Genomic DNA, 25329 nt, shown 5'->3' with positions numbered 1-25329 from the left:
AAACTTAGTAGATCGAAGGCAGAATATCTAGTTTGTAATTTTAGTCATGATCGGGCAGATGATGAGGTGGTGATACTTGACGATAAAGAGATTCCTCAGAGTGATTGTTTTAGGTACCTAGGTTCAATCATAAGTAAAAGAGGTGATTTAGAGGATGAGGTTTCCCAAAGAATTAAAATATGGTGGATGAAGTGGAGAGATGCATCCGGGGTCTTATGTGATCGGCGTATTCCATTAAAGCTTAAAGGAAAATTTTATAGGACCATTGTTCGACCAGCTATGATGTATGGTGCAGAGTGTTGGGCTGTTAAAAAGAATCATATAGATAAACTCAATGTAGCAAAAATGAGGATGCTAAGATGGATGAGTGGCAAAACTAGGATGGATAAGATAAGAAATGATCATATTAGAGTTGGTTTGGGAGTTGCTTCCATAAGGCCATAAGTGATAAGCTTCGAGAAAGTCGTTTGAGGTGGCACGGCCACGTTCAAAGGAGACCTATAAATGCCCCGTACGGAGAAGTGAGATAATCCATATTGAAGGAACTAGAAGAGCTAGGGGTAGACCTAAGATAACCTTAGGAGAAGTGGTGAGAATTGAGAAAGGATATGTATAGCTTTGGCCTTGTATCTAGCATGGCCTTGAATAGAACTGATTGGAGGGCAAGAATCCATGTAGCCGACCCCATTTAGTTGGGACAAGGCTTATTGTTGTTGTTGTTGTTGGATGGTCCGTTCGACATGAAGATCGTTTACTTAAATTGTTGTTGATTATTTCCTAGGGCAAAGTTCTTTTGGTGTATTTCATTGTCTGCTACTGCTACTAATGTTCAAGATTGATTAAGTGTTTTTTTTTTCCTAATATCTTCTTGTTATTCCAAACTGAGCCCTTGATTTGTATACTCCAGCTTGAGGGGGAGTGTAGACGATTACATCTATGCATGGCTAAGATATCATGAATAATCTTGGCCTTGTGTAGTTCAAAAGTTGCCTAGTATAGTTTACTTTCTATTTTCCTTATTGCTTGGTTTACAAATTATCTCTCTAGGATAGTTTCCTTTTTGGTTTATTTGGGAGAACCTCTGTAATCTATGCATATTTACTTTTTCTTTTTGGTGTAATTCAGTTTAAGAAAGTTTTCCTAAGCTAAAGAGTAGTTTGTAATCTATAAATGAAGCATAGTAGGGAAGAGTCTTAGGCATGCGAGCTGTTTATCTCTTTCTCCCTTTCACCTTCTCCTTCTATTCTTTTCATTCTTTCTGAATTTCCTTTCAGTCTCTAGGCTGATTACTGATATTGAAATCCTAACAGTAAAAGTAGACCAACTTGAACCAAATCCATTAACAAAATAGCTTATATCTTGACTCAATTTCAATGAGACGAGTTAATTTCATCCAGTTTCTTCCCTTTGCTTGCTGTCATCATATTTGAAGTTTTGAACTTTGGAAATGTATTATACAAATTTGAACTTTGAGCGCATCTTTATGACTGTATGATGTATTGATGTAACAAATGTGAAATGTCTATGTTGGATTCTATTAGGAGTCTAATAAGAGTTTGTATAGGAGTTAAATTAGAGTTTGCATTCATGTAAACTTCTATTCCTTGTAATAGTCTACTTTCCATTTTATTATAAATAAAGGGCTTAAGATCATGGATCAATAAGCCATTCTACTACAATCGTTTCTTTCAACATGGCATCAGAGCCTAAATTCGATTAGAATTTTTTTCTCTCTTTCAAACCCATTGAAACCATCGTTCTTCAGTTACTACGATTAGTTTTTTTTTTTTTTTTTTTTTTCTTCTTCTTGTTCTTCAGTGCACGATCTTTTCTGTTGCAAACTTCGAAGACCAGAAAAAAAAATATAAAGAAGAAGAGAAGAACAATCACCGCTGCAACTAAGCTTCTTCTTCTTCATCTACAACATCTCTTCTTCATCTGCAACATCCCATCGCACCTAACAGAGATCTGCTTAATCCTTGCTTCCGCCATCAACCAAAGAAAAAAAAAGAAGAGAAGAAGAATCTCGCTCCCTATTACCGCCGCTGCTGGCTCCTGTTGCCACCGCTGCTGCTAATGCCTCGCTGATTCCGATTCTGCCGCTGCTTCTGTGCAATCGACGAAAAGAGGAGTCGAAACAATGGACAAAAAACACTCTGCTACTACTGCATCTGCTTCCTGCGCCTACCAGTGAGTTTTCCTCTGATTTTTCTCGCAATTTCTGGTGTTTAAGTCTCAGTTTCGTTGCCAAAGTCTCTGTGGTAGATCGAGATTGAATCGCTGTTGAGTTTATGTTTTGTGGTGCTTTAACTTACCGTCAATCTATCGAATTAAAAGGAGGGGTTATTTTGAAAATTTGAATTCTCTCAATGACCTATTAGTAAATTAGCATAACTATAGGGACTTATGCATAATTTGCAATTTTAGGGGTCTTATTATCATTTTCCAAAATTCCAGGGACTTATTTGTAATTTCCAGTTTTATAGGGGCATATCTATAATTTTCCAAAAAAAAAAAAAAGAGGGAGAAAAATTGTCCGAGTTGTTTGGCTATTGCATTCTCGTGGACGTTTGTTACTTCGAAAGGGTGAAGACTGAAGAACTACCGATAATTTTGTCAACATGACAACTATTGATGATACTACTGCTCCCACTGGATCCGAATATTTTTCCACTTTTCATTCTCTTTCGGTAAGATTTGACGGCACAAATTACTTGATCTGGTCTCGATCTGCTTACCTGATTATTGCTGGAAGAAGACTAGTTGGATACATTACGGGCACTACTATCAAACCCACTACCGCAAGTGTTTTACAGGATAAATGGATATCAACGACTCTCTTATTATGTCATTCCTTTTGAATTCCATGCATCCAAATATTGCTCGGGGTTACCTATTACTTGATACTGCAGCCCAAATCTGGAAGGCTACTACTGAAACATATGGACAGTTGGGGAATGATGCACAGGTTTATGAGCTACGAAAGAAGCTTCATGAGACTACCCAAAATGAATTAACTGTGGCCCACTATTATGCTGAGTTGCGATCTCTTTGGCAAGAGTTGGATCATTATGGGGATTATCACCCCACTAATCCAGATGATGTGGCGACATATAAGAAGTACATTAATAAGATTCGAGTATATGACTTTTTGGCAAGTTTGAACGTGGAGTACGATCAGATCAGAGTGCAAGTCTTAAGTCGTTCTCCCTTTCCTACACTAGAACAGTCTTATGCTCTTGTTCAGTGTGAGGAAAGTCGTCGATTAGTCATGCTTCATACTCCTATTATGGAGAAATCAGCTTTACAGTCTATTCGCACTAAATCTGATCCGGCTAAGGAGATTGTTAAGTGTGAGCACTGTCACAAACCATATCATACCAAGGAAAATTGTTGGAAACTGCATGGGAAGCCGGCTGATTTTGAGCAAAAACGAGCACAAAGACAGGGAAAACAAAAGGCTAATCTTTCTGATACAGTTTCCACCACACCCTTTGCAGACGTTGGTTTTTCGAAGGAGGAGTTCGCTACTCTGCGACGTATTATGCAGTCTTCTATTGCCGGTACAGCCTCGACCACTGCTTCCTCTACTACCCCTACCAACTCCTACCTAGCTACTTCAGGATCTGGGGAAGGAGATTGGTTGTGGTAAATGGACTTTATTTGCTCGAACCGATTGGAGGATCTACTTCTGCTTTGACTACATCTTCTAATCCGGTCCATTCGGTAATATCAGACCTTCATCAGTGGCACCGTAGGCTCGGTCAGCCCCCTTTCAAATTTTGTCATTTTCTCTAGATTTGTTTTCCAGATACTTTTATCTTACCATTACAATTTCTTCCTTTCCAAGTTTCCCCATTGGAATTTCCTTTGTTATTATCTTCCCACGTGTAACGCTACACGTGAGGGTGAGATTGAAGATGTCTACAATTCAAAGCCTTTCATGTAGACTTCCTTATGTAGAATTTGATCTTTGTTACCTTTGAAAGTTTGTCCCTTACCTTCGCAATCTTCCACTTTGGAGATCTAACATTGCTATAGAGCTATCTTTTTGACTATGCAGAACTTGATCTCTGTTAACCCTGGAGATTTGCCCCTTAACTTGACATCTTCCCTTCGGAGATCTAACCTTGCAAAAGACTTGTCGTTTGACCTTTCCAGAACTTGATCTCTATTACCTTTGGAGATTGTCACTTATCTTGACAAATTTTCCCCTACCTTTGGAGATTGTCCCTTGGCAAACTTTCCCTTTAAAGATCTAACATTGCTACAAATCAAAACTTTCACTTTGGCTGTTTTACCCTAGCTATTGTTACCCCAAAAATATATTTTCCCTCAGATTTGTGCAGAAATTTAGTCTTCTCAACATTTGAAGATTCTACTTTTTTACTTGGGCGTTCTTCCTTGGAGACATAAAGTTGCAGTAAAGATGAGGACAAATCAAATGGAAGTCTATAAGGCTGACGTAATCTATAAGTTTGAAGATCAAATTGCAGATGTTTACCTGGACAGATGTTTTATACTTTTTTGGTCAAGTTGGACATGTGTGATATCCATGCCTCAACTTGAGGGGGAGTGTTGGATTCTATTAGGAGTCTAATAAGAGTTTGTATAGGAGTTAAATTAGAGTTTGCATTCATGTAAACTTCTATTCCTTGTAATAGTCTACTTTCCATTTTATTATAAATAAAGGGCTTGAGATCATGGATCAATAAGCCATTCTACTATAATCGTTTCTTTCAATAGTCTAGCTATGTACAGCAGGCCATTTTAAGGTTTGACTTTTGCATAGCAATTTCCAACTTGGGATCTGAAATGGAAGTCACATTTCATACTATCTTTTTCATAAATCCAAGGTCGCTGGTGTCTTTAAAACGCTAAAATAGGCTGTAGCACAAGTTTTAGCCCCAAATGCCCCTAAAACCTCTAGAGTTGGAGCCTCAAGTTTGAGGAACAAATTCCACCAATGGGTAACATCTCAAGCCAATTTGATTTTTGGAGTTGACTAGATGAGCCTCGAGATCAAGATCTTAAACAATGATATGTAGCACTTCCTTTGTTTTGGTTTTGCACGACATGGTTTATAAGATCATTTTTTTTTTTGGGTGATTAATGTTTATGCCCCTGAAAACTCCTTCTGCGACCAAAAAGCAACCTCAGAATCGGTAAAAAAATCATTCCAGTGCATGTGGTTCCCACTACTGCAGGGCCTAATCTTGCATTTGTCGCAGACACTTGCACACATAGTGTAAGTGGCATCGGCCATGTGTTATATGAATAAAAAGGGGTTTTGTTTTTGTTAATCTGCAGGGCCTTTGCAAAGAAATTTCACTTTCATGTCCTGGAATTTTGTGAAAAGCATATCAACGGGTAAACAATATTTGATTTTTGTGATGATATTTAAAACTTGCGTCTCTAATATTACTTTTTCTTTTTATCATGATCTTTGGACATATAATTCACAATTTCTTTGATTCACATCTAGATGCTACGTTGATTCCAAGGGTGTTATTGACCCATATCCCATTGTATCGACCAGACTGGACTTCTTGTGGACCATACCGCTCTTCTCCAATAATCAATCAAGTATGGTACAGTTTCTATGTTGCTCTTCGCATTAATGTACTTCATTCTTGTCAGTTATCTCACCTTCTATGCCATCTTGTTTATCTCCTGTTTATAAGAGAGGAAAACAAAATACTGAAAAAACTTGCTCATCCTTAGTTCAAAGGAATAACAATGAATATTGGCTTCTGATGAGATTGCTCCTTGACTATTTCCTGTTTAGAAGGGAGGGAAAAAAGAGTACTGAACAAACTTGGTATTCCTTATAGTTCAAAGGACTAACAACAAACATTGGCTTCTGCATGAGATTGCTCCCATGGTAATGTTGTTAATTACATATTTAGTCTCAGTCCAACGCCCAAACATAAGACACACAAATGATGCCAAACTGTCCTACAGTGAGGAGTGGAGAGATAGTGGATTCCTTTTAGCAAAACATTCCCAATTTGACCCTCATTTTTCTCTTACTTGCTCTCCCTCTTTTATGTTCTATTTTGTCATTTTGCATTTGCTAAAGTAGGTGAGGCTCATAGCCTCATATATGATATAATCTATTGCCAAGAGCGATTCCAGGTAGTGAGGTGCATTTTTTTCCTTATATAATGGGGATGCCTCACCTTTCATACACTTTCTCTTTTGGGGTTTCTCTTAGGGTGGGAGTTTTTGCTTATTTATGCATTTCTTGGCTTTGGGGTTGTGGGAGTTTCCAAAGTGTCTTCATAGTCCTATTTTTCCTGTGGAAAGAGGAGCCCACCATACTGCTCCATGGATATAAGCCACTGTGCTCAACCACCTAAATCGTTGTGATCTTTGTGGTGCTATTTAGCTCGTTATTTTCTTGAGTCGTGTGTGGCAATTTACCATCCAGATGAATTTACTTCTGCTATTTACCTGATGCCTTTGTCTTCAGAGGGTTTCTCATGCTGTTTATGATCAAGAAATCATGTAAGTTTTTATTTATTTATTTATTTATTACTTTTTCTCTCAATTTGGAACCGAATTAGATGTTACAGAATGCTTGATATGATTTACTGCTTGATGGTTTAATTGTTAGTCTGTTAATGCAGATATCAGAATTATCTCTCTGAAGAAACATCAAGCCATTTACTGGATCTGGTCAAACCTGTGGGTCTCCTTTACCTATTTGAATTTTATCCTACTTTAATGTGCTTTAAGTTGAACACTTATCTTTCTGTCAACCAAACATTCTTGCTATAATTCAGATCATTGCAGGTACTTGTCCTCTCGGGTCATGATCATGATCAGTGTACAGTCACCCATCTAAAAAAATTTGGACCTGTGACAGAGGTAAGTGCTACAAAGTTGGGCCTCTTATTTTATTCAACGTACGACATCTAACCATGAGAATTGCAGCACACTGTAGGGACCATAAGTTGGCAACAGGGGAACTTATATCCATCATTCATGCTATTGTCAGTGAGTAAGCTCTCAGTTTCTAACAGAACTGATCTAGAAGATGCTGTCTCCACACATTTGTGCTTTCTTCCAATGCAAACACACATATACTTGTGGTAATTTGCTACTGCTGATATTTATACTTGTTTTTTTATATAGGGAACACTAACATCTGTTGTCGCTCTGCTGAAATATCAGGTATCTCTCTCTCTTAGTTATTACCCTGCTTGTGCCCCTTCTTCGCCCGGCAAATGGATTTGGCAGCTGGAATCATCACAGTCGCATTATTGGAATCATTAGAAGAGCAATAAGTGGTAACACTTTTAGAGGTGGTCAGAAAGAGAAGGATGAAAACGAAATCTGCGAGTACGAAACAATTTGGGATGCAGAGGGATCAATGCATCTCATCAAAAAGGCCTCAAAAGTCCCAATTACAAGTTCAATTGACACACAGCTGGTCGGAAGGTGGGCATAAATTTGTGATTGTTTCTATATAAGACATTGTATGCCAGCAGGAGCACTTGCAGATGATGCTACTAGGCTCTTGTATGTCTGGTTTGGAGTTTGCAGGTGTTTCTGCTAATGTGTGTATACTGAAACTACGTGCCTTTTATTATGTCAAAGAATTTCTGTTAGTGGGCAGATCTGCTTGTTAGGGTTAGAGCTTATTTCCTCTGCCTCTTTTTTGATGCACCGTCTCACACACGCACTCAATATCAGAGTGTTGTGTTCGAGTCTGTTGCCTATGAGTTAGGTTGTCTGTTCTGGTCTTTAGGGATGAAGGCATTATATATTATCAGGCCACACTTTAAGCAGCACATAAAGTGAGAAGACTTCCATGTACCAAAATATAACGCATGCACTTTGTCATTGTAGGGGAAATGCTGTATTCCGGTCGTCAATGAAGAAACAAGTCTCTCAGGATACTGATGTGTCAGTTTCCTTTGAGAACACAGATGTTAGATTGGATGGAACTGGAAAGTTCCCACAAAGGTCAACAGACAAGTACCGGAGAAAGATCACCCTAAGATTATTTCGGATGTTCCAAATGCTTCTGGTCATTGCTGCTCTAAATGTTCCTCTGTATATCATGTTGCTGTTTAAGGATTGGATTGATTATTGAAGTTGCTGTTCAATGAAGTATCTGCATCAGATAATTGTTCTCTCTTGCATATGAATTCCTCTTTTGATTGACCTCCAAGCAAACTCCAGCTTGGATAGTCTAGTACTATATGGGTTGAGAAGCAAGATATGAGAGAATATACTTCTAGAAGTCAACGTGTCCTTGCTTCGGAGCATCATTATGTTCTCCTCACTAGGTGTGGTGGCTGCCCCCTGCTTCTTCATTTGGCTTTAAATGTTGGTCACTCTTGCTTGTAAGTTGTATTATTGTAATTGATGTGTGCTTACTTGGTTTATTCATGCAGTGAGAGGTTATTAATATGACTTACATTTCAGCAACGATTGTTATTTTTGGAACTTAGCTTGTATCTATAAGGGAAGAGGATTCTTGTATCTATAAGGGAAGAGGATTACTTAGATATAGGGACAAAGCCCCAGTCCAAGGAGATTTGAATTTCTGAGTTGTTACTTACGAAATATTGGTCTTTACCAACTGACCCCAAAAACCTAGAAGTTGCTATTGTCACTTTTAATGGTTTTGGACACTAGATGGCATTTGTGTGTATGCTTGTTTCCTCTATTGGAAGTAGATCTGTAAACGGGTTGGATTCGGCTCGGATACACCAGTATCCGAATCTAAATCCGAATCTGATTAGCAAAACCGCTATCTGAATCCAAATTCGAATTCGACAAAAATTTATAGAAGGTATTCGAATTCAAATCTGGAACTTTATCAGATATCCGATTATTGATTGGTGATTGTCTTTTGTTTATTTTTATTTTTCCATTTTCCAATTATCAGTTACCGGTTTCCGAATCCGATTATTAATCCCTATTTTTAGAGAAAAGTATTTAATACTTTACTCTCCAATTACTGATTATCGGTTTCCGAATCCAATTATCATCCATTTTCAGAGAAAAAAATGATAATATTTTATTCTATCCGGATATTATCCAATCTGATTAGCAATTATTCAAATCCGATCCGGTTGCTTAGGAGGGTATTTAGAGAATTAAATGATGCTCCATAAAATAATTAAAATCGTGTGGAAACCATAAGTCTGAGCTTCTGTCATTTACCCAAAAAGGGACCTCTCGCATGCAGGATCACGTCAAATGCAGGATGTGTTTTATGTAACTCGCAAGATGAATCTGACAACCGTTTATCCTTTTCCTGTTCGTATTCTCGAGTTGTATGGCGCTCTATGCTCCATCTAAATGGGTACAACTGACTGACCGAGTACCTATAAACTGCAGGCAGAAAGAACTAAAATGGAATGCTGATCATTTTACATGAAGAACCCTCATGATCCATTTTTGGTGCTTCATTTTCATCATTACAATCTATCATCAATGGATTGAACGAAAACTCTTTTTTTTCTTTTGGAGAAGTCTCTAACACTGAGGATGTCAGAAATAGGCGCATCACGGTAGTGATTCTAGAAGAAGGTTTAGTGGAGCTTTGGAACACGTCCCAGATAACACTCGGATGAGGGCTTTGTTCAACAGGTATACCCTTGCTGCTGAGAAGGTCCTCATATGGCCACGTACAGCAATTGGCTGGGTAGGGAGTGTTGCGTCTAGTCCTTCTTCGCACCATCCGAGTGGTTGGACAACCTCTTCGGCGCTTCTTCAACGTTATCCGAGTATGAGATAGACCTGTATTCACAAAAAAAATTAGAACAGCCTGACCTAGTGAAGTCAAAGAACCACCTCCGACACTCAAGTTAGTCTAAGCACAACAGGTGAAGGCTTTAAGAGTGATTCTTCAAGCGTAAACAATGGTAGTAGATAGTACTTCATACCTTGCGAGTCTCTTGAGCTCATATTTAACCCATTAGTGGTTCTTCATACCTTCCCCGAGGGAGGAGGTTCTTCAAGCCTTTCTCCGAGGGCATACAAACCATCCCGACCATGGGGTACTTGGGTTGGTTATCTACCACAATAGAACCCCCCCCCCCCCCTCATTTTATGTGGTCAACTTCGTTCGAGCGGATGGAATGCTCACTTTGCTAAGTGCCCCTTTACTGGATATTTATTCAATTTTTCTTCTTCTTTGCTCAACCTTTCGTGTATGGATTCCAATTTTGTTTCTAGACTTTGTCTCATCATGTAGTGAAGCCCCCAACGAGGTTCTTCAAGAGATGCTATTGCCACCGCTTCATCCTCACTAAGAGGCATCATCTTCTTCTTTAAGAGGCACACGAGATAAACCACTTAGGTTCTTCATCCTCACTAGAGTCGCTAAACTCTTCTTAAAGAGGCACACAGGAAGAACCACTTAGGTTCTTTGTCCTCATTAAGAGGCGCTAACCTCTTCTTCAACAAGCACATTGGAATAACCACTTAAGTTCTTTATCCTCGAAGTGCTAACCTCTTCTTGAAGAAGCACACAGGAAGAACCACTTAAGTTCTTTGTCCTCATTAAGAGGTGCTAACATCTTCTTCAATAGGCACATGGGAGGAACCACTTAGGTTCTTTTCCGTCACTAGGAGGTGCTAAGTGCTAGCCTCTTCTTCAAGAAGCATTTGAGAAGGACCACCACTTAGGTTCTTCGTCCTCATTAAGAGGCACTAACCCATTCTTCAAGAAGAACACAGGAAGAACCACCACTTAGGTTCTTCGTCCTCATTAAAAGATGCTAACCCCTTCTTCAAGAGACACATGGGAAGAACTAACACTTAGGTTATTCATCCTCATTAAGAGGCACTAACCCTTCTTCAAGAGGCACATGGGAAGAACCACTTAGGTTCGAGGCCTCATTAAGATGTTCTAACTTCTTCTTCAAGAAGCACACCGGATGAACCGCTTAGGTTCTTCGTCCTCACCAGGTAGTGTTAGCCTCTTCTTCAAAAGGCACATAGGAAGAAACACTTAGGTTCTTCGTTCTCATTAAGAGGTGCATTGCTTAGGTTCTTCGTCCTCACGAGGAGGTGCTAACCTCTTCTTCTAGAGGCATATGAGAAGAAACATTTAGGTTCTTCGTCCTCATTAAGAGATATTAATCTCTTTTTCAAGAGGCACATGGGATGAACCACTTAGATTCTTCATCCTTATTAGGATGTGCTAACCTCTTCTTCAAGAGGCACACAGGAAGAACCACCACTTAGGTTCTTCGTCCTCATTAAAAGGCGCTAACCCCTTTTTCAAGAGGCATATGAGAATAATCACCACTTAGGTTCTTCATCCTCACTAGGAGGCGCTAATCACTTTTTCAAGAGGCACACGAGATCAACCACTTAGGTTCTTCATCCTCACTAAAAAATGCAAACCTCTTCTTCAAGAGGCACATTGAAAGAACCATTTAGGTTCTTTGTCCTTATTAAGAGGTGCTAACCTCTTCTTCAAGATGCACACTATGAAATCCCCTAGAATCCTAACCCATTAACCCATTGGTTTCAAGACCACGAACCCAAAATGCAAATAGGCAATAATCTAGAGTTCAGGACCATATGAGTTGAGCCAAGTGTTCAGAAATCGAACCTATGGAGGCGGATGACAATGATGAAGACCAGATCACTCTAATGGAATTCAAGAGGAGAGAGAAAGTCAATCTGAAAGTCATAAAAAAGAGGTTTTGACATGCCCAAAATCATATGCTAAAGGACTCAAATTTAAAGGTAAATTATACCTTTGATCATGCCTTGAAAAGACCTGTCTACCCTTCGAAGCTTGTCAATATCAGCCTTCACATGAAGGAGAAACAGAGCCGGTTGATTGGGGGCGATTGGCTGCCTGGATGGACAACCCCTGCCTAGTTTTGGGGCAATTTCAGGATTTCGGGTTTAAAACCCTATCTTATGACTCTCCAAACTCATAAATGCATTTCATTATGTTAGAGTGGGGTTGAGAGCTTGGGAGTGGAGAAGACCTTGGATTTTGGTGGATTTCTTGCACATGGTGAAGCATCGAAGTGCGAATCATCACGATAAATACGTGTAGAGGTGAGTATTCATGAAACCCTCTTTTCTAACCTAACTTTTGAGGTGTTTATGAGCAATGAATGTTATGTGGTGGTTGTTGATGTTAATAGTTAGTACTAAATGCTTCTTTTTGCCTTCATTAGTGTTTCCCAAACCCTAGTGAGAGTTGGTTTGTGCAATCTTTTGCATTGGAATCCTATTCAAACTCTCTGAGACGCTCGTGAGCAGACACGAAGAGCCCAAATTGGGGCTTTTCATTTGGGGACTAATTGGGGTGATTGAAGGGTGTTTAGGGGGACCACATTACTGTTCTATTAAAGACCCCAAAGCCCCATTTCGAGTTGCTTTTGAAATGGAGTCAAAATCAACCAAATTGGTTGCAGCCCTAGGGTGGGCAGTTAACCAAGGCCGGTCGACCGGCCCTGGGAGGCTCAATCAGCCACCCCCTAGTCTGGGTGCATGATTTAACCCCTTTGACCCCCGGTCGATCCTTGAATGGTGTTCATTTGATTTTTCATGTTTCTAGGGTTATTTTGGGTCACTTGCACTCTCTTTTGTGAATCTCTTATGACTTTGAAGAGTATTATTGACATTAACAGGTGAGAAAAACATATCATCATATGTTATGTGATTTATTTATGTTGTTTAAATCTTCGTTTACATTAATATCTTGTATATATTATAAATTGCATGTGACTTTGCGTGAACGAAAGGTAATGTGGTATTATGTTTATTTTTTATTCCAATTACTTGAGTTATGATATGAAAATGATGTGTATATGTGGATTGAATGGTAGGACAATGTCCTCCTATACTTGTTTATTGACTAGGGTTGTGGGTTCGGCCATTACCTTAGTGAGATTATTGACTTGGGTTGTGGGTTCAGCCATTACCTTAGTGACTTTATATTCACTTAGGCCTAGGACACGATCAATAAGTGTCTAAAGGTGTTGGATAATGAACCTTAAGTACTACTATCCTTTCAGCTAGGGTATTGAAGTTGGTGACCTATGATGACAGTGGCTAGGTCTTGTGTGCATCAAGCAGGCCCACTGCCATCATGAGATGGTAGAGTTGCATATGTTAGGGTTGGGCTTATGGGCTTCCAAAATATTGGCTTGAGTGTCGTGATGAGACATGAGAGATATCCCCCCCAACATATGTGGATGACCATAGGGTTAAAGAATGGGATCCAACAAATTGCCTCCGTTAATGATATCATTCTTAGGTGGAGAAGGATATCGAACCAAAAGGGCACTAGGAATGAGGGGAGATATCTGAAACACATGTAGTACGAGACTCTATGACTATGCATTTGGCCTAGGGTTATCCTTGACGCGCACTAGTTCTCAAATCAATGGTGATGTGAGAGAGAGGTGACCTAATCCCCAGCCATGGTTGATGTGACTTGACCCAACTACCGTGGAGAACCCAAAAGAAGTGTTTGAGAGCTGTGAGTAAGAGTGACTAAGACCACCCAAAGGAGTTTGGTGTATAGTTTAATGTGTGTTTACCATAGAGACCCCATTGGTAGAGTTAGGAGCATATTGTATACATGTTCACTCACTCATCTCATTATATATATAATATACACAGATTGTTTATGGAAATGTTTGATAAAATGAATGATATATGGTTATGTTGACCTCACTGGGTTCTATTGAATTCTTTTTATTTATATGTGCTTTCTAGATCTCACTGTAGGTTATAAGGACCCTGTTTTCTTAGAGAGTCCATTGCCGTTTGAGTTCTATGAGGGACCCAGGGTAAAGGACACGGAGCTACATGGTGACTTGGTGAGTTGTGTACCTGTTCGGTTTGTGCCTATAGAGTCTAGAAATTTTGAGACATTAGAGATATCTTATGACATAGTAGTTGCCCTTGTATCTATGTGGTATATCCTTCTCATCCAGCCGATAGATGAGGGTGCTACTTAATCTTTTAAGCCTTCTCGAAAACTTAAAATTCCGCTAATATACAACCTTCCTTAAACTCTAATGATTCATTTGACTAGACTAATTTGGGATGATGACTATGATTCAAATTATGGATAATTGCAATAACTAAATTTTTATACTTGTTTAATACTTGTCACTTTAATCTTTCCTGCTCTTTAATTATACGATATCGTGTTGTGTTATGGATTTTCCCGTGAACATAGATCCTGTATTGTATCACCCCCACGGGCATTCAGGTGTGACCAGATTCAGTTGGGTGGGGTGTGACACACACGGGAAGAACCATTTAGGTTCTTCGTCCTCATTAAGAGGTGTTAACCTCTTTTTCAAGAGGCATATGGGAAAAACTACCACTTAAGTTCTTTGTCCTCATTAAGACGTGCTAAACTCTTCTTGATGAGGCACAAGGGTGCTCATGAAGAGGTGCAGAAGTCCTTGTGATTCGGGTTGAGCTTCTTTGCTCAAGCCTTCTTGTCCTCATAAAGAGGTGCAAATGTCCTCTAAAAGAGGTGCTTGGGCTGAGCCAGTTGACTCAAGCCTTCTTGTAGATACCCTCTTGACGAGGTGTTAAAAGCCAAAAGTATTTGAAGTTGGCTAAAAATAATACTTCATTGAAACTGAGATTGAATAGTTACATGAGAGCTTGATCTAGGCTTCTCGATCTATGCCTCTTTTTGGTCTAGGACTTCTTTGGGTATTGTTCCGTTCTTCGAATATACTTCTCGAGTTGGCCTTCTTGAATAAGCTTACTAGTTTCCACCTTGAGGTTCATGCAAACATCCGTGGTGATTATAGTCTTCATGGAAACGACAATACTTAGTTATATTTCTATTATTTAGCTAAGAATGTAGATCGCCTAACCACTTCAAGAGGTTCTTGTCTTGGATTTGGATTAGAATCTCCGATCTCTTGGTATTTAAGGGAATGAAGGTATCTTCACCACCCTTGGTGATCTCTCGTTGAGCTTTAATAACCTCTAAGATTGTGGCATGCTTTTGACACCTTTTGAGTAGGGTTGCGTAAGTTTTAGGTTTGTCTGGAGTAAATATCCTAGCAACCGAGGGTGTGTAATTCCACCTCATATGCATTGTATGCCATCTAGTTCTTCAATCTCGATCGCTACTTCATCAAATCTAAAGAGGTAATATCAGATGGACTCACTTTGTCCTTGTTTAATGGTGAAGAGGTTGTCAGCTATCTTTTTACTCCCAATGCTACTTCGAAATTGACCAATGAACTTCCTCCCAAGTTTTCTAAAATTTTGAATTGACCCCGGGTTTAGGCTAGTGAACTACTTTATTGTTGGGCCCTTGAGGAGGTTGAGAAGCTTTGACACAACAACTCATCTTCTCTCCCGATTACCGCCATCACTGATTTGAAGTAACTAATGTGTTCTCGAGGATTGGACTTACCCTAAAAAAGAATGAATGATGGCATAACGAAGTTAGGTTGGGGTGGCACTCTCATAATTTCATCGGAGAAAGGTTCTTGATCAACCACATCATAGTCGTCATCTTGGCCCCGACATCATGCTTCTTCTCCAACTCGTCCAACCTTCTTCCGAGTCCATTTGCATCACGGTGCCATTCATGAGGGGATATGATGCTCTCACGATCAAAATAATGAGAAAGTGGTAGGGTTGAAGATCAGCCTCTATTGGGCGACCCCTTGGGTTTCCCTACCTTACCACACATTGGCCTTCTCCACTATTTTCTCCTTCTCGTTCTCGAACCCTTTCTTCATGGTGTCTAAGAAGATATTGAGTTTGCATTATCTTAGACAAGTGATTGAATACGCTCTCATGATCCTGATTACCTTGAAGTTGGTTGCTCCCAAATTTGGACCCAATGGTTCCTTTCTCCAACACGTTCATTTGGTTGCCTGGACCTACTTTGCTGGTCTTGCCCTTTTTGAACGTCATCCTCCAAAGTCGCCTTGCACGTACATGTCGAATGGTTTCTCATAACCTTCCCTTTTGGAAATTCAAAGTGGGTCTTGGTGGCACTTTAATTTGGTGGACCAAACTTTTCACTACTCCTTTGAGTTTCAACATTTGTTGTTGCAATTTTCTTCACCTACTATTGCTGGTACCGATGGTTGGTTCGAACCTCCTTCTCCAAACGAAGTTGGAATAGTTCTTGAGGGGTTCTTTAGAAGCCCCTCTTAATTTCGCTCTTGGTTTTGGTTTTGCAGATATGAAGGAACCGGGACCCACTCTTGCATGCCTCTTGATGATGCTTGTTCTCTATCTCCCTTCCTCCTACTTGAGTGGTAACTCAATTGACATTTTGAGCTATGTGATTAGTTGTTGTACGTCTCATCATGGCTCTTTATTAATTTCTCATAGATGGTGCCAATCTATTGCGTCTAGACCGTCTTCGCTCCACTCAAGTGGTTAGACGACCTCTTATGCACTTCTTCAACCTTACCTGAGTAGGTGATAAACTTGCGCTCACAATAAAAGTTAGAGTAGCCCGACCTAATGTAAGTTGGGGAACATTCTCAAATGCTCAAGTTAGTCTAAGCACAACAGTTGAAGGCTTTGAGAGTGGTCCTCAAAGCGTAAGCAACAGTAGTAGATAATACTTCATACATTGCGAGTTTCTTGAGCTGAGTTTATACAAAAATTACCTTGATGCTATTTCTTCGTATATTTCGCTCACTTAGTGAAGAGTGGGACGGTCTTCAGGAAGCACGTTCTCTTTCCTTAGTGGTTCCCTTGATGAAAACGGAACCAATACTCCAAGAGTTACTCCCCATATTTCCTTATGGACATTCCCCAACCAATCCACCATTCTAAGGGTAACCGAGAGGTACCTGGTGGCTTTGTTGACGCGACCTTTCAAACGTTCCCAACGCTTTGAACGTTTGGATGAATAGAGTGATGACGTCTTCATACTTAGTCCATTGCTACGGGATGTGGCACCGAGAGAGAATCTTCATACAACCTCAGATTGATTAATAAGTGGCGCTTTAGGGTTGGTTATCAGGCTAATTGGTTATCAGGAAAACTACTGTGCTAACGCGCCCTCTATTAGGTTGTTCTGGTGCGTAGCCAAACTCCTCACCTGGGGTGACTGAAGGATATTTTGATTCAAGCTCAGAACCAAAGCTAATTCTTTTCTCTATTGTACCCTCATCGACATCTCCTTACGCTGATTCAATAGAAACTGGGTCGTGAACAAGCTCAAAGCTACCGGTTCTGTTTGGGTGGTTATTTCCATGACTAACCCCTTTGACTTAGTCTTTCTCCGAAGGCTTTTCCGAACGTGGTTCTCCATATTTGGAATACTTGTTCCTTGATCCAGGTCATTCTCGAGAGGGGGTTCTTTGCATTTATTTTGATAGAGACTTTTCATACTTAACCTATTAAGGGTTCTTCATACCTTCCCTGAGAAAGGAGGTTCTTCATGCCTTTTCTTGAGGGGTACTTAGGCTAGTTATCCACCACTACACACCTCTTAGATGGTTACCTTAGAATTTTGGAATTTTGAGGATGGGTTTATAAATGCGCATTCGGTAATTGTTTTTTTCTAAGAACGACGTTCTTCGAGAGAATCATTTTTTATTGTTTTTAATCAATGAAGAGTAGTTTGAGCACAATTTTGACCATTTGATAAAATATCCGTTGTGAACACTTGAGATGATGGAAATTCAAAAAAAAAAATCTTACAAAGGGGAGAAGGAGTTAGAAGTTACATGTGAATAAAGTTTGGGTTGAGCGCCCTCTTTGACATAATTTTGACTTGCTTTTTATTTTTTTGAGAACGACAAAACAAATTAAGTTGTGCTGCATAGAGAGGAAAATTGGATTTTTTTTATTTTCTCAAAATGAAAGAACAACTTATTTTACCAAATGCTTTATGATATTTTTCGGCATTTGGAGAACGAAAATAGGCCAAACAGTTTTCCTAGGATTTTGAATTTTTAAAAAGGTGGTGCAATCACGAAGCGGTTCTAATGGAGAAAGAGAGGGCACATGTCATTTATTTATTATTATTATTATTTTTTTTTTTTGATAAAGCGTTAGGCGTGTGTTGACTTTGTTGGCTACAAGTCCTACAACTACAAGCCATGAAAAGATTCCGCAAATTTTAAATCTCACATTCAAATATATTTGCGTAAATGGTAAAGTCACATTAAAATCGCACGCAATAATTCCAGTCTTTGCCACGCAATTTTGTAAGATAATCATTCATATACGTCACCGTTCTCAACCCTCAAATCTCATCACCGGTGTCTCTCTCCGTGCAGCTCTCTTCTTGCCCCCGGCTCTGCTCCCGTATCTGCGTTTTCGTACTCAAGAACTCCGGGTTCGCTCCCACATCTTCGTTTACATATCTCAAAACTCTTGATCTGCTGCGAATTAATTGTTCAGATTGTGTTTACTCTTATGAGCGAATAAATATCCTTGGACCAACAAAGAAAAGAAAATTGAGGGGAGGGGAAAAGAGACAGAGAAGTCCCCGCAGCCTAGTATCACCTCTTGTCTCAGCCATCCCTGATTATCGTCACGGCGATCACAGGATCTCTCTCCGGATATAGAAGGTCAGTTGCGTTCGATCAGCTGTTTATATTATAGTTCGTTTTAGATTCGCATCTAATCATTTACAATAATTGCTAGTTTCTTTCTGCTTATCGAAATTCTCCTCAAATAAGAAAGAGGAAATTCGTTTTCCCCCACCAAAAAAAGAAAAAAAGAAAAAGAAAGGGGGGGGAGGGGGAGAAGACGGTGATCATCTCGCTAAGTTCTGTCACAGACCACTTCCCTCGACGATGTCGCCGACCCACGGCGCTTAGGTATTACTAGGGTCAAGCTCAAGCTCTCGCTTCTCCGGTATCCATAAGTCGGTGATCGAGTGGTTACCTTACTTCCGCTTCTCTATTTTGGAAGAAGCAAGAGAAGGCGGTAGAGTCGTAGGTCCCTGTACCTCTATTACCGTCCATCTAGGGTTTAGTCACCCAGATTAGGTATAGGGATTCGGAGCACAAGGGAAGTTCATGGGCGCTCAATCGGGCACCGCAAGAAGATGACTAGATTTCAAGTTCTTGGAATGATTTCCTTAGTCTTTGTTATTTATCTATCCTGTTCTGTAAAAAACTGATCTTTTTGTTGATCTTCAAAATTAATGTTAAATAAATTTTGTAGCGAGGCTAGAACCTCTACTGAAGACCAATCACATACAGAGAAGAGAGAAGGCCAGAGAGAAGGCCAGAGAGAAAGAGTGAAGAAACAAGAAGATGATGTGTGAGGGATGACTTTAGGAGAGGGAGTCTAGTGCCTCTCTAGTTCTCGCTATTGCAACATATGAAATATAAGCCTAAAATAATTCCCATATTTGATGGGATTCTAATCTACTAGTTTAGGATATATAGTCAACACCCCACATAGAAAAGAAAAAGAAAGAAAAGGGAAGAAAAAAAAAAAGGTTTAGAAGAAGAAGGAAGAAGAAAGAAGAAGCATTGAGAAAGAATACCCCCACAATCTTTCCTCAACCTTACCAAATCAATCCAAATAATCCAATTCCAATCTTTCCTAAACCTTACCAAATCAATCCAAATTATCCAATTCCTCTTTTCAACAATCCTAGGATAATTTTAGTCTCCCAAGGTCATCCCATGGGAATATGGTAAAATCCTAACATCTTTCCAATCTTCCATAACACTTCCCTTGGGTTTCCAGGTTATCCTACATTCACCTATTAGCCTTTTGTGAATTATTGTTGGTTTGATTAAAGATCCTAGGCTAACCCTAAATTTTAAGGAATATCTCTCAAGAAGCCCTAACCTTAATATTGGGTTGCATCAGGGCTTATTTAGCAACTTTGGCCTCCTGGCTAGAATTGGTACTTTGAATTTTTTATGACTGGGTTTTTAGATTTTGAGCCATTTTAAGATTCTCCGTAGTCTTGCTAGGACCTAGCTTTCAAGTCAGTTGTGTGGTTTTATTTAATTCCTTATAATTGTGCATTTTCCACATTTAATGACAATGAGGGGCTGGTTAGAGCCAGATTTAGATTCAGATCCAGATAGAATTTGAGTCAGTCTGTTTTAGGGTTTTTACTAGGTGTGTATATGTCTTCTAGCCTGACTACGAGGGTTGTTTGAATATTAAAAACACAGGTGTTGAATACTGAATTCCCTCGTAGAAGTTTTTTCCTTAAAAGTATGACTTAGAATCAAAATGATGTGAGTTAGCCTACAAAGTTCAGATTTCTGAATCCTCATAACCACAACATATAACTTCATTAGTAGCAAAACTAATAGTATGTTAAGGGCATGTAAGCGACATCTTGCCGAGATCCTGCTCGAGATCTTGCTTTTCCAGCCTATTGAGAGGAGACCAAGGTTGAGACTTGGTTTTTACCCCAACTTGACCAAGATCTTGGTTGAGTTGAGATCTCGGTTTAAGATGTCATTTCAACTAGAGATCTTGTTAAAACCAAGGGTAAATACTTGTTGGCTGTTGCTTGAGTCAAGATGAGATTCCAGTCTTGACTTGAGTCTCTCTCGCTCCTCTCGACAACACATTTGAAGGGTGAATTTAGCCCTCATTTTTTGTGTGAATCTCGCTGGATCTTCAATTGCAACACTCCTAACGATTCTTTTAACACATCTGCATCAACAAAACACCATCAATCAAGGCCACTTGAGGGTATTCTTAAAGGAAGGTGAAATTTCCCCTAATCCCCCCCCCCCCAAAAAAAAAAAAAACGATGTTCTAGAGTAGGTCGGAGTTTGTATTAAACATATGTTTCACAACTTTGCTTGATCTCCTCTTTTGTTGGAAAAAATTTAGTTTTTTGTTATTAATTTATTTGTTGAATTTAACATCCATATGTTTAACATCTCACCTTTTATTATACTGGATGACTTTAAACTTTGGTATACTAGGGATAAAACCAATAAAAGTGGAGTGTAGGTATAATAGTGGATAAAGATTTTAAGAACGAAGTGGTGGATGTTAAAAGAGTAGGTCACAGGATTGTTGCTATCAAACTTGTAATGGAGAAAGAGATCGTAAATATAGTTAGTGCATATGCACCTTAAGTAGGATTGGATGAAAGTCTGAAGTTAGAATTTTGGGAAGATATGGATGGATTAGCAAGGATTTGTCAAGGAGAAAAGATTATTATAGGGGGTGAGCTAAATGGACATATTGGGAAAGATCAAAGAGGCTATGAGAGTGTACATGAAGGATATGGTTTTGGAGATAGGAATAAGTAAGGGATCTTAATTTATATTTTGTTGTTGCTTTTGATTTATCTATTGTAAATACTTACTTCAAAAAAGAGAGAGGAATATTTAATTACCTTAAAAAATGGACATCATAAAAGCCAAATATTTTTCTTCGTAACTAGAAGGTTTGTTAGATTGTTATGTAAGGATTACAAGGTGATACCATGGGAAAGCTTAACCTCACAAGTTAGACTAGTGGTCTTGGATATATGCCTAACTCTAGAAACTCATGAAAGGTGCAAGGTTAACTATCTTAGGATAAGACGGTGAAACTTTAAAGTATAGTGTTTGAAATCCTTTCCTAATGATGTAATCAAACATGGAAACGTGCAATTTTGAGGTCGACACTAATGTGATATGAAATGAGATGTTTGGTGTGTCAGGAAAATGGCTAAAGATGTCATAAGTGAATCAAAAGGAAAGCTTTAGTTTTATAGAGACTTTGATGGTGGGATAGTGAGGTTCTAGCAGCCATTAAGAATAAGAAAACTAGTTTTAAGACATGACAAAGGAATAAGGATGTTGAGGACCTAAGGTTATTTAAAAATATAGGTTGGCCAAAAATTAAGCTAAGAAAATTGTGGAAAAGTAAGGAGAAGAGATGAGGTTATATATAGTTGGGCTAAGGAGGGGAAATCGTTTATAGATAGCTATATAGGGATGGAGGGATTGGAGTGAAAAGGAGCTTAGTTTATAGAGACTTTGATGGTGGGATAGTGAGGTTCTAGCAGCCATTAAGAATAAGAAAACTAGTTTTAAGACATGACAAAGGAATAAGGATGTTGAGGACCTAAGGTTATTTAAAAATATAGGTTGGCCAGAAATTAAGCTAAGAAAATTGTGGAAAAAGTAAGGGAGAAGAAGTATGAAGAGTTATATAATAAGTTGGGCATAAAGGAAGGGGGAAATCGATTTATAAGATAGCTAATATAAGGGATAGGAAGAGTAGAATTTGGATACTTTGGAATGAAAACAACGCAAGGAATTGTGATAAATTTGAGAACGAGAACAAAGATGTTGATAGAGATAAATTCATTAACATAAAATTGAAATTCTTTCCTTGGCCTAATTATCGATTAGAAGATTTAGCTTGTATGAGTCGCTTTTGGTTTGATACCAATAATGGTAGTTGTTTTAGTATGTCAAGGATACACATGTATCAAGGATTGAAAATTAATTGATACTATAAGATTCGTGTCATATCTAATATATGAAGGTAAACAGACGCCACATATATTACATTACTTTTTGACCTAGTATTAAAAGTGAAGATGGTAAAGTACTAGTACGTGATGAGGACATTGAGTTGAGATGATAAATCTATTTCTTTAGTCTATTAAATGAGCATACTTTAAGCATCTATGATTCGAACGATTAGACCATTCACCAAGGCACTAATTTTTAAACATATGTAGGGAGAATTTTGATGCTCGAGGAAAAGAAGCACTAAGGAGGATGAAAATAGGCAAGATACGAGGTCCTGATGAAATCCCAATAGAAGTTTGGAAGAGCGTAAGAACTTACGGGCTAGCTTGGTTGACTAAATTGTTTAATAAGATTATGAGCACAAGGAAAATACCAGATGAATGGAGGAGAAGCATAATGGTTCTAATTTACAAAAATAAAGGAGATATTTAAAGCTGTATAACTAAAAAGGCAACTGATGGGCTATACTTTGAAGTTATGGGAGAGAGTAATTGAAACCTGTTTGAGACACTTAACCACAATCATAGACAACCAATTTGGGTTTATGCCGGGAAGATCTACAACGGAGGCTATTTACCTAATTAGGAGACCTATGGAAAGGTATAGAGAGTGTAGGAAAGACCTTCTTATGATATTTATTGACCTATAAAAAATTCATGATATAGTTCCTGGAGCATTAATTTGGCAAGCACTAGAGAAAAGAAGTGTCGCAAGTAAATATGTGGACAATTAAGGATATGTATGATGGTTCAATGACTGATGTAAAAACAGTGGGGGAACAAAGTAATGAATTCCCAATTACAGTTAGGCTTTATCAAGGATCAACTTTAAGCCCATATTTATTTGCACTTATAATGGATGAATTAACCAAAGACATTCAAAACAAGGCTCCTTAGTGAATGCTTTTTGTTGATGATATTATGTTGATAAATGAGACTCAAGTAGGGATTAATGCCGTTGGTGTCATGGAGGGCAGCTTTGGAATCAAAATGCTTTAAATTAAGTAGAAAGAAGATAGAATATCTAGTTTGTAACTTTGCTCATGATCGGGCAAAGGATGAGGTGGTGAAACTTGATGACAAGGAGATTCTTTAGAGCGATTGTTTTAGGTACCTTGGTTCAATCATAAATAAAAAAAGGTGATGTGGAGGTTGATGTTTCCCAAAGAATTAAAATAGGGTGTGTGAAGTGGAGAGGTGTGCTCGAGGTCTTGTGAAATTGACTTATTCCTTTAACGCTTTAAGGAATATTCTATAGGACCATCGTTCAACCAGTTATGATGTATGGTGTAGAGTATTGGGCTATTAAGAAGAATCGTATAGATAAATTTAGTGTAGCAGAAATGAGGATGCAAAGATGAATGAGTGGCAAAGCTAGGAAGGATAAGATAAGGAATGATCATATTAGAGTTGGTTTGGGAGTAGCTCCGGTGAGTGATAAGCTTTGAGAAAGTTGTTTGAGGTGGCATGACCATGTTCAACGGAGGTTTGAAGGAATTAAAAGAGGGGCCAGACCTAAGATAACCTTAAGAGAAGTGGTTAGAAATAATATGCATAGATTAGGCCTTGTATCTAGCATGACCTCAAACAGAGCTGGTTGGAAGGCAAGAATCCATGTAGTCGACCTCATTAGTTGGGACAAGGTTTGTTTGTTGTTGTGATTTATGAACTTATGATGGTTGTAATACTGTGTTAGCAAGAATCAATAATGATGATGTTGTATTGTACTCATATGGATGAAATTCTAGACAATTTAAGTTATTTGATGAAATTCTAGCGTTCAACGGAGACCTATAAATGCTCCTGTACGGAGAAGTGATATAATCCATATTGAAGGAACTATAAGAGCTAGGGGTAGACCTAAGATAACCTTAGGAGAAGTGGTGAGAAAGGATATGTATAGCTTAGGCCTTGTATCTAGCATGGCCTCGAACAGAACTGATTGGAGGGCAAGAATCCATGTAGCCGACCCCATTTATTTGGGACAAGGCTTATTGTTGTTGTTGTTGTTGATGTATCTTATCACTTGGTCTTTATTTATATAAATTAATGGTTCTATAATTCATGTTTTATAACATTTCATGTTCTTTCAAATATAGGGTCGAGTTTGAACTCATACATTGGGTTGTTTCTCACAAAACAAAGGCCACTAGTGGGTTTATAAGGCCTAAAATAGGGTAAATACCAGCTTTCAGCTCAACCTGACCCTTAAACCCCTTGAGATAGGCCCTCAAGTTCACAAGTTGATCCCCTGAGATTTACAATCTCTTGTGAACTTGAGCAATCTCGATTTTTCTGAAGGGTGAGATTGCCCTCGAGAGTGAGATTTCTAACCTTGGGTAAGGGGTTCTTTAGCAGGCTTTAGTGTTCCATATTTCAGGTTATTAGAGGTTGGGCTAGTGAGGCAGTTGGTGCACTAACTAGAACTTTTTAATTTACATAAAGCAGGTTGTCATAGTGAGTAATTGATGAAAATCATCCATAATTGCTTAACTTATATGGTGTTTTTCTGTGTATAATTCTCCTTAATTTGGTCTCATAATCATGATGAATTGGTCCCCAAAGATGCGCCCACATGCTTTCGTTTAATGTCTTTTAGTGTAGGCTCTACCTACCTTAGAGCTGAGTTTTCAAGAACATGAACAGAAATAGCAGCGGGTCAATCCACTGGATTCTGCTTCTTTTTCCTTCCTCGTTTCTTTCTCCCTTAGCTCTCTTTTGGGCCTCTGAAGTTCCCGTTCTTTCCTCTCTTTTTGAATTCCCTTTAGCCCCTTTAACTTTTTGCTTGCACCTCTTAATCCCTTTCTTGCCCCCATTTCCATTGGTCTTGTTTCTTTCCTCTCTTCTTGAATTCCCTTTAGCCCCTTTTAACTTGATTCCTTTAGCCCCTTTAACTTTTT

At 38.8% G+C, this 25329-nt stretch overlaps 2 protein-coding genes across 2 annotated transcripts in view; both read left to right on the top strand.

Annotated features, from left to right (window-relative positions):
• The window catches only part of LOC149012042 (Calcineurin-like metallo-phosphoesterase superfamily protein), a 98460-nt gene extending 89198 nt beyond the window's left edge, over positions 1-9262 (top strand). The window contains exons 6-13 of the mRNA XM_089162060.1: positions 5311-5370; positions 5486-5586; positions 6476-6510; positions 6633-6690; positions 6799-6873; positions 6940-7097; positions 7180-7446; positions 7858-9262. Coding sequence (XP_089018186.1) covers positions 5311-5370; positions 5486-5586; positions 6476-6510; positions 6633-6690; positions 6799-6873; positions 6940-7097; positions 7180-7446; positions 7858-8104 — 1001 coding nt within the window. The 3' untranslated portion in view covers positions 8105-9262. The remainder of the gene's footprint in view (positions 1-5310; positions 5371-5485; positions 5587-6475; positions 6511-6632; positions 6691-6798; positions 6874-6939; positions 7098-7179; positions 7447-7857) is intronic.
• Positions 9263-18130: 8868 nt separating this feature from the next.
• The window catches only part of LOC149012041 (cysteine protease ATG4-like), a 29541-nt gene continuing 22342 nt past the window's right edge, over positions 18131-25329 (top strand). Inside the window, exon 1 of the mRNA XM_089161222.1 lies at positions 18131-18533. The gene's annotated coding sequence lies outside the window, so the exon portion shown is untranslated. The remainder of the gene's footprint in view (positions 18534-25329) is intronic.

The sequence above is a fragment of the Hakea prostrata genome, chromosome 7, assembly GCF_041222555.1.
Source record: "Hakea prostrata isolate BN-2017 chromosome 7, UWA_Hpros_2, whole genome shotgun sequence".
NCBI lineage: Eukaryota > Viridiplantae > Streptophyta > Magnoliopsida > Proteales > Proteaceae > Hakea > Hakea prostrata.
Note: the sequence above shows the minus strand (reverse complement) of the source record. Positions and strands in the feature narration are given on the sequence as shown.